The 13244-nt window shown below is 40.3% G+C and overlaps 1 protein-coding gene across 1 annotated transcript in view; it reads right to left on the reverse strand.

Annotated features, from left to right (window-relative positions):
• Nucleotides 1-480: 480 nt before the first annotated feature.
• Nucleotides 481-13244, reverse strand: part of LAPTM4B (lysosomal protein transmembrane 4 beta) — a 59700-nt gene continuing 46936 nt past the window's right edge. Inside the window, exon 7 of the mRNA XM_066547800.1 lies at nt 481-2512. Within this exon, the coding sequence (XP_066403897.1) occupies nt 2438-2512 (75 nt within the window). The 3' untranslated portion in view covers nt 481-2437. The remainder of the gene's footprint in view (nt 2513-13244) is intronic.

A 13244-nucleotide genomic window follows, 5' to 3' on the forward strand; every position in this document is an offset into this window, starting at 1 on the left:
ACCCAGCTATTTACTCTGTGTGCAAGAATGTAATGGATTTGATACCACAACCTTCCTGCCCTCTTTGACTCAAATTGGACTAAATCCAAGGGGAGTTCTGGCAGGACACACTGTACTCACATTTATGCATGCATGGGGTGTGTGAAGAAGTCTTGATTCCTTAGTGAGACAACTTAAAGTCTTTTAGCCCTGTTCTGTATTATACACTTCATCAGAACCAAAAAAAAATGCCTGTGGTTTTGGACAATGAACTAAAACCTTGAATTATCTTTTGGTCTTACTGTGCAATAAATTATAGAATTTACTGTCTTCTCCTCCATTTATACAGTATGATGGGAAAGATGATTAATTGACTGGTGAGTGGACTAAAAAAGTATCTTTTAGTCCACTACAGAGAAAATTCTATGGTGACAGACTGATTGGACAGGAATTTATGTATGTTTGTGCTTGGAAGACAATAAAAAAAATATTTCCATAGTCTTGAGGAAACAATCCCTTTTATTGTAGAGAAGTTTGTATACACAGATGCAATGTATTTACAACCAGCTTTTCTGAAACAGATGACTGCTTAACATCCTTCACAAATCTGTCAAGAATGAAAGAAAATGAAGCTCAGAAGCCCAGCCAGCCAGCACAACACCCGTATTCAGATTAATTCCCAAAGACACCTGTAATGAGAGTAGATGACATTATTCAGAAAGGAAAAAAATAGGACTGTGACAAAGATCAGTGGATGGTTTTCAGGATTGGTTCATTCAAATGCATTGCTTAGCTTGATCTCAGAGTAGATAAACCATGAACTAAAATTTCAACAAGCAGATGGGGTCCTGCCTTTTGCCAGGGATGTGGGAGAGACAGGCAGAAAGCATCTGTCCTTTCCTTCCCTGGCTTCTGCAAGAACAGTTCACAGTTGCAATCTCTGAAAAGAATTTGTTGGTCCTGTGTTCCCCTGGAAAGCTCTTTTCCAGAAAAAGTCAGGAAAAGTTCCACATTTCTTCAGTAGGTAGAATGGAGTCAATGCACTAAGGGTGAGGACAGGTGTCCTCCTCAGGAGGGTGAGCACTCCCACGCCAGCCCAGCCACAGGAGAGGTGGCACCTTGGTGTCTTCTGGTGCCCCTCCAAACTGCGACTCAGCTCTGCACTGCCCTTTACCTGGGGTGCTGTGCAATGGCACCAGCTGAGATTCAGCCTGTACAATCACCCCAAATGCAGAGGAGACAATGCAGAGGGAAACAAGGAGAGGTAGAGACACACATTATATTCCCTTTTCATGTTTCTTTTCAATTAAAAGTAGAAACTTCATCAAAACAAAAAGTTACATGTGCAGGAGGCACTTCTCTAGAGAAGAAATAAATACCTCACACAAACATTCACGGGTGGATGAGTCCCATGAAAAAGATTCTCAGTACAACCAGTTCAGTCATAAAAGGAATCTATACCTTCACATTGATGTATATGAGAAACAGACAAAACATATCTGCTGATGCTCAAGGAAATTACATGCTTAAGTTCCCCACAGGTTGGGAACATGTATCTTAGAATCTGCATAATTTAGTTAACACTCAGCAGAACACTGCAATATTTACAGGCACATTCCAATGGGAAAACATTTGCATGTTGAGTGTGAAAGACACAGCTTTGTCACCTAATCATGGGACTTTAAAGCAGGGATTTTGTGACCTCAAAATACTATTTGTGAAGTTAGTGGAGAGGAACAAGGTGGGTAGGCGGTAAATAAAGTAATCAGAATTTGCTAACTTTTTTTTTGAGCATTAGAATGGTTTCAGGCTGGGATGAAGTGAGTCTCTGTAGACCACAGGTTCTGGCTTGTTACACATAGAGTGTTTTGTCTATTCTCATTTTCCATACTTATCCTTCCCAATTAAATATGTTTCCCATTAGCCAGGTTGATGAGAATACTGCATAAGACTAATTCTTCTTCTTGCAATCATCATCATCACTCATAGCAAAGTAACTTCAAAAATACTTGCAGAAGAGGAATGAATTGGAATGTCACTTTTTTTGACTTGGTCTGTATTCTGAAGTTGAATGTGGGCATCTAAGAAACATATTTGTAATACTTCGGAAGTTTTACAAATTAAAAAATGAAGTTACACTCTGAACCTGATTGAGAATGCAAAGTTCTACTAGCACTGTATGTCAGACATGGTGGAAAAAGCTATTTAGTGACTACTGTAACCCTAGTGCTAACCAGAATTATTCTGAAAACAGTTCACTAGTTTCTGAAACTACTGTAGTTGCAGCAAATTATTAAAACTATCTACAGAATATGAGTCATACAATTTAAGTTTCAATATGTCAGCAAAACAGCAAAGTGTAACCCACAGAGGTTATATCCTGGAAGTGAAATTATCAAACTATTGCTTCAATGTCTGTAAAGTAAAGCTATCCTCCCTAGGGACACAGCACTCTCACTTATGCTGACACATAAGGTGGTGGTGGATCTTTAGCAGCTCCATTCACAGGATCATCATATGGTGGTAGCAGGACCTGCAGGAAAGGAAAAAAGTTTTTATTTTTAAAAAAGAAGTCAAATGAGAAAATTTACAGAAAAGATAACCCCTAAGGCCTTGTCCACAACCAATCAATCAAACCCCAAAACAACAAAAAACTCCAAACAAACCAACAAAAAAAAACAAACCAAGACAAAACACCAAAACAAAAAAAAAAGAGTAAAATTATTAAGCAGGAGCAGAATAGTTAGGAAAAGAAATAATACTAGCATGAAGTTCCTCCTTTTCAATATGTATATTCATAATCTGTTTTCATTATGAAAGAAAACAGATTGCTTCTCATTTCATAGTAACCCCATAGTAACCTTTCATAGTGAAAGATTAAAAGCTTGATTTCATCAATTCACTGCAGGTACCTGAATTTGCTCAATCTGGCATAGCAGTGATAGTGGCTGCTTCTTCTGCAGCTCTCCTCTGTCAAGAGTGCTAAACCTTATCTCCTGGAGGAGTGCTCAAACTTCCAGAGTGAGAAAAGTCCAGAAAACCTCTCCTTCTGAGCCCTCCCTGGAATAGCTAATAATTATTTTGGAGTGGGGAAAAAGAAAGTAAATGGAGAACAAATTACCCAATGTCTAAATAAATCTCCAGTTTTATACTTCTGGAGTATTCAGCCATGAGAAGAAGATCTATACTCCCAGAAGCATTTCAGTGAATCCTTCAAACATCTGACAGCAATTAGGAAATTAGGACAGGTTTAGTCATATATCAACCCCATTCACTGCAGTCCAGGCACCTTTCTAGGACATGGGAGATATAAGTTCAGGCCACACAGGGCAGAGGAGAGATTTGAACCAAGACTCCTACTTGTTTAGGAAAGCATGCCAGCCATCATGCATTTTTTAATGGCACCTGCACTGACATTAGTTAGTTTGCATGTGAAAAGACAAAGGAAGAGTTGGTCTGTGAACCCCAGCAGGGACTGAGGATAAAACAGATGTCTGAATGAAGAATGAGTGTACATTTCCTAAAATATCTCAATAACAAGTAAGAATATCACTGAAGTGCACTGTCTGAGATACTTTATGCAGCTGATGACAAGTTATTCATAATGGAATTTCCAGATTTATCAGCATTGCTTCTTGGTCATTAAAGAGCATGTAAAGCTGATTGTCTAAATGTACATTGGGAATATCTATAGGGACTTCTGCCATGAGAGGATTTCACCAATTCCTATAGAAGTTGATAACCTGCCTTCTGCAAAGAAACATCCATAATCATTCCTTTTGGACCTCAACCACAACATACAAAATCAGTAGGAATTGTTCTGTAGATTTAAATAGACTTTGGAACAGGCTTTTGTGGGATAGTTCCAAGTGTGATTCACATTATACTCATGTGAGTTTACAAACATGCATTGATGACCATGTGTTCAAGTACATCTGTGCATGTTGTTAAGATTACAGAATGGCTACCTTGGCATCTTCAGCCCTTAATCAGAAAAGTTTCATTACTTAGAATACTTAGAAAAGGAAATTGTCAGAGCTGTTGCTCTTCATTAATACCATATGTTTGAGCTTGCAAGTGCAGTATTTTATGCACTACACAATCTAAAAACCCTCATATTTGAAAAGCATTTAATAAATTATGTCACCCTTAAAGGCTGAAAGCATCTTATGACTATTTATCTAGTGAAATCAGAACAAGATTTAGAATTTCAAGTATATATTATGATAAAAATCATAACCATATTTTGCAATGTAACCTCAGTAAATCACAATGCTAAAGCATGTTAACTGTGAAAAGCACTACAGATGAAATCCCCTCCCTAGCACTGATCACTAGTTTAATAACAGGATTTCTAGTAAAATCCTCATGTTACTAAAAAAAGTTTCTCAAATATCCTGAAACATGTTCATTCGTTTATTATGACACGATATAATTAGGAATTAAATCTGACCTAGAGATTACTCTGAAAATGAATGAAGTTCCTCTTGTGAAGATTTAGCTGTCTTACTGCACTTTTGTAATGCTAAGCCCCAACCTGTGATCCATTTCTTTCAGGTTCAGAGTCTGTTTCATCAGGTGTGACAAGAAGTGACAGCAGGCCCTGTCATCCAAAGAGCTGTCCATCTTCCAGCTAATAAAGATGAGCTGATAAATAATGGATGAGACCTCTTCCTGTGCTCTGATCCTCTTTTAAATCCATGTGTCCTAAGGCTACATCAATATTATTACTTCAGCATTGAGGTTGCTGTCATTTCCAGTAGGTCTCCTGCCCTGGAGAATTAATGATATGAGTGAACTTCTCCATTCCCTTCACTCTTTTATGAAACAAAATCTGTCTGGTAGGAGAAAAGCCTCACCTCCTGGTGAGGCTTTTACATCTTGGGAGTAAGCTCTCTTCATTCATTGACCCAAACCTCATATATGGGTCAATGGCCCTAAGGGCCCTCAGAAGACACTTTCTCACTTACCAGCAGTTCAACAAGAAGTGAGAGGAGATAGGAATGCCCACAGAAGTCTGGGCAGCTGTAGGCACACAGTTTGTAGTAATTGGGAGTGGGGCTGTGGGGGAGCCTCATCCCCAATGGGTACAGCTGTGAAAAGCAGGTGAGCAGCATTGAAAGCAGTGAGCCATGGAGTGCCAGGTGCACTGACCAATCACCAAAGGGAAGAGAAGGCACAAAGGGGCAATGCAGGTAAGAGGAAGAATATAAAAGGTTGAGCTAAAGAACAAGAAGGGCAGCTGCTTGTAGCTTTCTGAAGTGGTATGGTGCCGCTCTGTGTGGGTGAAAGATTAAAGCCTTCTGAAGTTGTATGGTGACATTCTGTGTATCATGGCTGTCTCAGCTGTGACATGTGCTGTGGCAGACAGCAAGGAGATAATGCATTACTATGCCTCAAACACTAATGACCATTCAAGTGGGCAAGTTGGAACAGAACATTCCTGGAAAGGTGGGACCATACAAAGGTAGCACAGTCCCATTCTGGAGCCAATTTTCCTGTTCTGTGGTGACCATACAACATACAACACACAGCACAAGTGCAGAAGCAGGGTCGAACAGTGGTTATATTCCTAGAGAGGACTGTAGACCACCAAGGATCCCAAACATCCCCTGACTCTTTTTGGGAACTCTCCATCAGAAAACTGCATGCTCCATAGTGCTGCATCAGACACAAAGAAACTCCTCCCTGGAAGGGATCTGGGCGTTCCTCTTCTAACTTGCAGGTACATAACCTGACAAACTTTTTTGGTTTGTGGGTCCCCACCCTCAACAGAACACAACTGTAACCATTATTTTGACCACACACATTGACATTACAACTGTCAGATCTTGTCACTGGATCCACAGGTGGTTATGTCTTTCCTCTCCACTATCTGCTCTTAACCATCCATCCATCCATCCATAATGGTCCTTCAAACCTAACTGAAAACCTGATATGATGGCTAATGGAAGCAGATAAGTGCTGTGAATATAAATCAGCATAGATATTCAGGCAGTAGATTATGCTCTCCAGAGACAGAAAATGGAAGCCAGTCACTGAGCCAAAGGGTGAATTCAGAAACTGGAAAAATAGAAACTCACTATTCAGTCTTATCTGTGAATCTGATTGGAATGGATACAGTCTAAATTGATTGACAAAGTACAAAAGATATGTGCATATTTTAGGTATATAGTACCCAAGGCCGAACCTCCACTCAGACAACTGACACATTTTGTTTCACAGGCATTACATTTTTGCATTTCTTTGTTGTGAATTGAAAATTGTATGATAGTTGCCTGAGCGCTGCGGGAATCATGTTTGCAGAGTGTTTGAGATTGTCACACACAAGTTACTATAAAAATTATGAAGGACACACATTTTTTGGTACTCAGTGATCCCTATGTGAAGACATTCTGGCTTTTTTCAGTAGACCAGCAAGCAAGTTTGGAAGATTAAATAGTTGCAAAGTTCAGTCTTATAGCATGCTTAAAATCTAAAGGACAGAAGCTCCTAGCTTATGTCACAAGCCCTATAACTGCATTATTTTTATTTAAGAAGCAAGTACCATTTTAACACCATCCTTTAAAATGCAGCCAGACGTAACATTACTCACTGTTTGTACAATAGTCTGGTGTAAAAGCATCACAGAGAGACTCTGAAATCAGAGCACTAGGGGTCTCAAACCAAGAAGGCTCAAACCCACAGCTCCAATCTGTCATATGAATGCTCCAGCAATGGGGTTTTCAGTTGGGGAGGGAGGGAAACTGGGGCTAGGTAGCCCTATGCTCAAGTGGGACAGGGAATGCTGAGTGCTGGGCTTCGCTCCCAATAGCATTTAAGCATTTTGTGATAAGCAGTCTTGTATAATATGCAGAAGGAATCCGTAACTGTCCCATAAGAAATCCTGTTCCTGACTTAGCTGGTGTCATCTGAGTGGTTTGGTTAATTGTATTACATAAGCATCTCTTTTATAAAGCACATGATACAGGATGACCTTCTCTGAAAGAAATAATTACCAAACAAGTTTGCCAATGGCTATAACATATTCAGTTAATATAAGCATATGTCATTTCATATTTTTTACATCCTGGTTAATCTGGTTTTGGAGAATAAGTTTTTTAAGGCATTGCTTAAAAATATATCTGAGAAGAAACACAGGTAAATACTTGTATATTCAAACAGTTTGTAGCTAATCTTGTCCCAACAGTGTTTTGTTTGTTTCTTTCTTTGTTTGCCTGCTTTGGGGGGCATATTGCATTATTTCAATAATCACTCCTTATCTTTGCTGCTGATTCCACATTTACTTGAACTTTCAGGAGAAAATTTTCTTTCTTCAGCACATGTATAAGTTTTCTCATATTGCTGCAATGATTCCTGTTTAAACTCAAGCTCTTAGATCTCCTCTTTCTAAAGGAGAAAATGTGCTTAGTTCTGTATGAGTAAAATAAAATTTTGATTAATTGACTATTTCTGCATTCTCACCCAAACCTCACTGAACTCAACAGAAAACTTTATGTGTCTCCAGAGAGCTTTGGATTGCTTTTCCCAACAGCCATTTGCACTCTCCACTGGATGGAAGGGTCCTGTTGCTGCACAGAAGTTTTGAGTTTTAACAGCATTCTGTTTGGCTGCTGTATGAAACATTTGGGAGTTCCCATGACAAAAAACCTTGTTGATGTCTTGTTAGAAACACACACAGCTCTATTATACTTTTATCCAACACCTTCTTAAATGCCAAAAAAAGGCTATAGATTAAAAAGGTCTATGATAAGTACTGATGGTTAGAGTGAGCATTCATGATGTTTTCTCAAACTTTAGCTTTTCAGTAAAAACACCTTTGCTTTATGCTGAAGGACTTCAGGTTGCATCACACAGATCACAGTAACAGGTGGCAATAAATAATTGTGTAGAACTAGGGTCATTACTACTGCAATTTACTCCTGGTCTTGTCCTGGTCCTGTTGCTATTGTTTGGATCTCTGACAAATCGTTTAACTTTGCCTTAGAAGGATCTCACCTGTTTGTAAAACAGGGGTATTATTTGTTACATCTTGAAAGATGTTGGAAACATCAAGACAGAGTCAAAACTCCCTTGGATGACACTTGGATTTGACTGTATGAACACAGGTGGAAATTGTGGAAATATTTACAAACTAAATATGTATTTGAAGAAATTTCAGCCTATGCCTGAAAATGTTTATCCCAAGCTCTTCACCACAGCTCTGTATGTGCTGCACATAATTCTTCTGCAGCAGTGACCTTTACATTTTAGACACCTAAATCCTTAGGGAAGGCCAATGTGAGTGTGTGGGGAGGAAAAGAAGAGAGGGCAAAAGGAGCCCCAGGTCAAATACAAAGAGTCAGCGGGCTCAGACTGTATTCCCTGTTTATTAAAAAGAGGAGGGAGAGTGTAACCACAGGGTGAATAGTGTTAGACAGATGGGAAGAATATGCCAGTGCTGAATGCAGTGCTGAAATACAGTCATCACATGCCTTTCCTAATGCAGGGTACATTTCCCCCTTGATACAGCACAAGGCTGATGCATCAGGTTCAGAGACAACTGAACTGAAAGAAGAGGTTTTAAGCAGCACAAGCCTAATTGCACCAGCCCTCTACTTTGGGCTCATTTCACCTCAGTGATTCCAGCCATGACCAACAACTGCCTTGCACCAATCTGACACCACTGTGTGCTTTGGAGAGGGTTTAATGGTGTGCAATCACATTTACTAATTTCATGTTTACTTCCCTGCTGTCCTGTCATTTACCCAGCCAAGAGCAGTGGAATTTCCTCCCACAGCTGTGGTGCTTTGAGGAGCCATTAACTGCAACTTAAAGCACGTTCAGCTGCAGTGAAGCAGCATCCAGCCTACAAACAGCTCTAGAGGGAAGGCTGCCATCAAGACCACCTGTCCCATTCAAGATAGTCTCAAATGTACTGTTGGGCTCTTGACTACACAGATGTTATGAAGATCACCTGGGGAAAACAGCAGACGTCTGTGTGCATACACAGCTACAGCCAGCTGATTGCTTCACTCTGTAGGCAGGAAAGGCTTAGGATAATTCTCCCTTTGCAATGTTTTCCTGCCAAGTTTGACAATGTGGTTTTTTCCTGAGCAGTCTGAGCTTACAAAGGAAAATGTAAAATTAAGGTATATTTTTTTTCTTAAAAATTTCTGAAATCCAAATCTCCTCAATTTAAGCTCTGTTGTGGAGACTCGAGCCACAAAGTGGTAGCTATTTCCTTTAGTACTTTGTGTGACAATGAGGTCTGCACTATATGTAAATATCACTAATTATTTAATCAATTTTGTATGTTATTTGAAAGTAAATAAGCCTATTAATGTAGCACTTGTTTTACTTCCTGTACAAGATTTACTGGAAGCTACTAAATACAGTGATTTTATTGAGGCTGACCCTCAAAAGTTTTCAACATTTCTCTGTGTAGGGGTAAAAGAAGTAGCATTTATCAAGAGTATCTGAAGAAATATGTTTTTTCTATAATGAGTTTCCAAGAGTTCACAGAATCATAGAATATCCTGAGTTGGAAGGGACCCACAAGGATCATTGAAGCCCAACTCCTTGCCCTGCACAGGACCATCCCCAAGAGTCACACCATGTGCTTTAGAACATTGTTCAAATGCTTCTTGGGCTCTGTCAGGCTGATGCTGTGATCACTTCCCAGGAGAGCCTGTTCCAGTGCCCAACCAGCCTCTGGGTGAAGAACCTTTTCCTGATATCCAATCTTAACTTCCCCTGACACAATGTCAGGCCATTCCCACTGGTGACCAGAGAGAGGAGATCAATGTCTGCCACTACACTTCCCCTTGTGAGCAAGCTGTAAACCTCTGTGAGGTCTCCCCTCAGTCTCCTCTCCTCCAGGCTGAACAGACCAAGTGACCTCAGCCACTCCTCATACAGCTTCCCCTCCAGACCCTTCACCATGCTTGTGGCCCTCCTTTGGACACTCCCTAATAGCTTTATATCTTTCTTATATTGTGGTGCCCAAAACTGCACACAGCACCCACCAGTGGGGAAACAAGAAGTACTAAAACTAAATCCACTGAGAATTCAGTTTTCTATTTAATCCCTTAACACAAATTCACGTTTTACATTGACTGTGTGAAAAGACTGACAGCCTTCAGGAGAAGAGGGAGCTTTCTTCCAGTAGTGAAGAAAGAGGACTAACAATTATTATTATTATTATTATTATTATTATTATTATTATTATTATTATTATTATTATTATTATTATTATTATTATTATTATTATTATTACTATTATTACTATTATTACTATTATTATTATGTGGTGAGAAGCAGTCAGATGTTGCATACAAGGCAAGCACTGGAGACAGAAGTGGGGATTAGCTTTCAGAATGCTGCAGTTAAGTACTTGCATGTAGGAACAGCTCTCCTGGGTAAGTTTAAAGGTCCATCCAGATACAGTAATAAGTGGTGGATGATAAAGAAACAGAAGTGCAAGACAGAACAATTAAAGAAATTTAGAAAGACCAGTGCAAACATATGTAGTTACAACCTGCCCAGAATATTCTCTAAACTGTCAGAAATTTGATTGTCAAGGACTTGGGTTACTGGTCATTAAATGAATTTTTCTTTCATTGATTTTTCTAGCCTGTATTTCAATCCATGCTGATGTCTAGCACTGCAATGTCCCCTGGTAAGCAGACCCACAGCTCATGTAGGTGTTTCATGAAGAAATGCCTTTGGTTTGCCATGAAACCTGCCAGTAGCTGTTCCACTGAGTGGCCCCTAGCTCCTTTCTAAGTCAGTGAGCACCCCCTCTGCCACTCATGACTCTAAAGACCTCTGTTAGGTCCTCTCTTGTTCTGCCCTCTTTCATCTCACTAAGGATCCTTGCTCCCCTGCAGGGCAGTCCCCACTTACTTTCTTCACACCAAGAAACCCACTTGACAGTTTTGGGTCCAGGCTGAAGGGAGAGCTCCAAGACCAGGTTTGTGAGAGGTATGTGCTGCACATAATTCTGGGGAGGGAGCTGACCTACATTTGAGCTCAGGAAAGTGGCAGCCACTTTCACCCACCTGACCTGGTCAGATGGTCTTCCAATGAAATCAACTGCCCTTTAGAAGCAATTCTTTTAAGTAAATACTTATAAATATCTGCTTCAAATGTGCTTGTTTACAATGCAAATGATGCTTTGGTCAAATGAGTCCAGTTAAAGCAGATGTTTCTAAGGAAGTAACACATCAATGTCTTAAAAAATGTTCCCATCTTTCTCTTCTTCTTTCTCCTTGCCCCTGGATAAGAAGAGCCCTGGGTATAGGGCCAAAACCAAAGCTTCATATCTGAGTCAAGTCTTATTTAATATTAAATGAGAAATGTTTGACTTTGCTTCATACACAGATGCTGTTATGGTTTCATTTGGATGCTCTTATTTGCAAAATCTGTCCAAAGTATGCTAGTTAATTACTATTTAAGGATTTCATTACATGTTGTCTTTCAAATAAATCCCAAGAAATCTTCCTCTCAACGTGGACAGGAAGTATTTTCATGTTTATATGTATGTATTTCCTTTAGAAACCACACTAGAATGATTACAGATGGAGTAACTGGAAGCAGAATAGCTCAGAGATAATTTATAACCCCATTCAGCAAAGAAGTAGGATTCAGTGCTCCAAAATCATCTGTGCAAAGTTAGAGCTGGTATGGCTTTTCTTTGGAAAAACTGCTTGTTTATTCCAAGCCACCAGCTCTCCAAGACACTATTTAGGAAACTTTACATGAGTTTATGAAATTCTGTAATGAAGCAGCACAATGTTTTCAGCACTCCAGATAGATGAATAAATGTATATATTTCTAGGATACAACAATATTTAGGGACAGACTGTGATTACCCTTGCATGGGAAGAAAATTGAACTGAGGAAGCTATTGTCTTGTTTCATCATGTGCAGTCTCATGAAAGTCATGCAGAATAATGGTGTAATTACCCTCTCCATTCAGAGGCATGGAGCAACAGCCCTCTTCAGGTCACAGACATCTTTCCTACACCTTGGTCAGCCTCATACTGCTGCATCTCTAGCTGTACATCGTGACTTTGTACAGGCAGAACAGCATTATTTTTTCAATTTTTCCTTTTTTTGTTTTCAAAATGAGCACTTTCTGGGTAAGCACATGCTTTCCCAGGGTATATTCATTTACAAGTCACCCGTACTGAAGACATTGAAGCATACATCTACTCTGTGTAACAAATGGTTGATGTCTTGAGTGCAGAAAACTGAGAGATCACTACTCTTTCAGTGGACTTTTTAATTACTAAATTACCTCTCTTTCTAACCTAATCTTTTACAATTACATCGTGTATTCCACTCAAGTGTTAACAAGACAGAAAGCTGGGTATAGCTCACATGGGACACCCAAATTGTTTAACAGGACTGATGATCTCCCAAGAGTGTGGTTATCACAGCCATGCTTACATTACAGATGCTGCTGGAAAGGCTCATATCTGTATATAAAAAAATCTATTACTGGAAGTAAAAAAATCTATTACTGGAAGTAAAAAAAATCTATTACTGTAAGTAAATCACAACTGTAAAGCACCTGTCAGCCAGAAACTCCCAAAAACTTTTGCAGATTTTCTAAATTTGGCGGATGAATACCCACTCAGCCTTGGCCTTTCTGATGTTCAGTGTCTGTCCTAGAGTTATTTTAAAGCAGACCTTGCTTTCCTCACTGCTCATAAGACAGAGGAGCAAAGCCACAAGTGCTGTGCAGTTTGGAACAGACCACAGTGGACAGCCCTGTGTCCATAAAGAGTCCCAAGAGATGCTTGGGAAGAGTGCAATTGCCCTAAGGGAGCCACTAAAGTGAAATGCAATGAGACTTAAAGCCCATAAGTTAGCTGAAACCATTAACAGCCACAGAAGGACAGACAGGCCTCCTGGCCACTGCCAAACACGGGCAGCTGGGTGTCCCTCCCTGGCAGGGAGCGTGGCCTCCAGGCCATCTTAGAGCACACAGCCAACGCTGAGCACCAGCTGTCACCACTCCCCCCCACCCAGCTGGGGGCTCTTCAGCATCTGAGCGCTTTGTGGGGCTGGGAGAGCTTTGTCAGAGAGCCCTGGGGAGGGAGGGACTGGGATGTGTGAGGAGCTCCTCCTCTGCTTGGCCAAGGCCAGGGCAGTGCAGGAGGATGTGATGAGGTGACACCAGATGAGGTAGTGCTGGAGCTGCAGCAGGACCACGCCTGGGGAGAGCTCTGCAGCAGGGCAGGGCTCCTGCACAGGCCAACTCTACAGCTAAAAAG

Source organism: Molothrus aeneus, chromosome 1 (genome assembly GCF_037042795.1).
Source record: "Molothrus aeneus isolate 106 chromosome 1, BPBGC_Maene_1.0, whole genome shotgun sequence".
NCBI lineage: Eukaryota > Metazoa > Chordata > Aves > Passeriformes > Icteridae > Molothrus > Molothrus aeneus.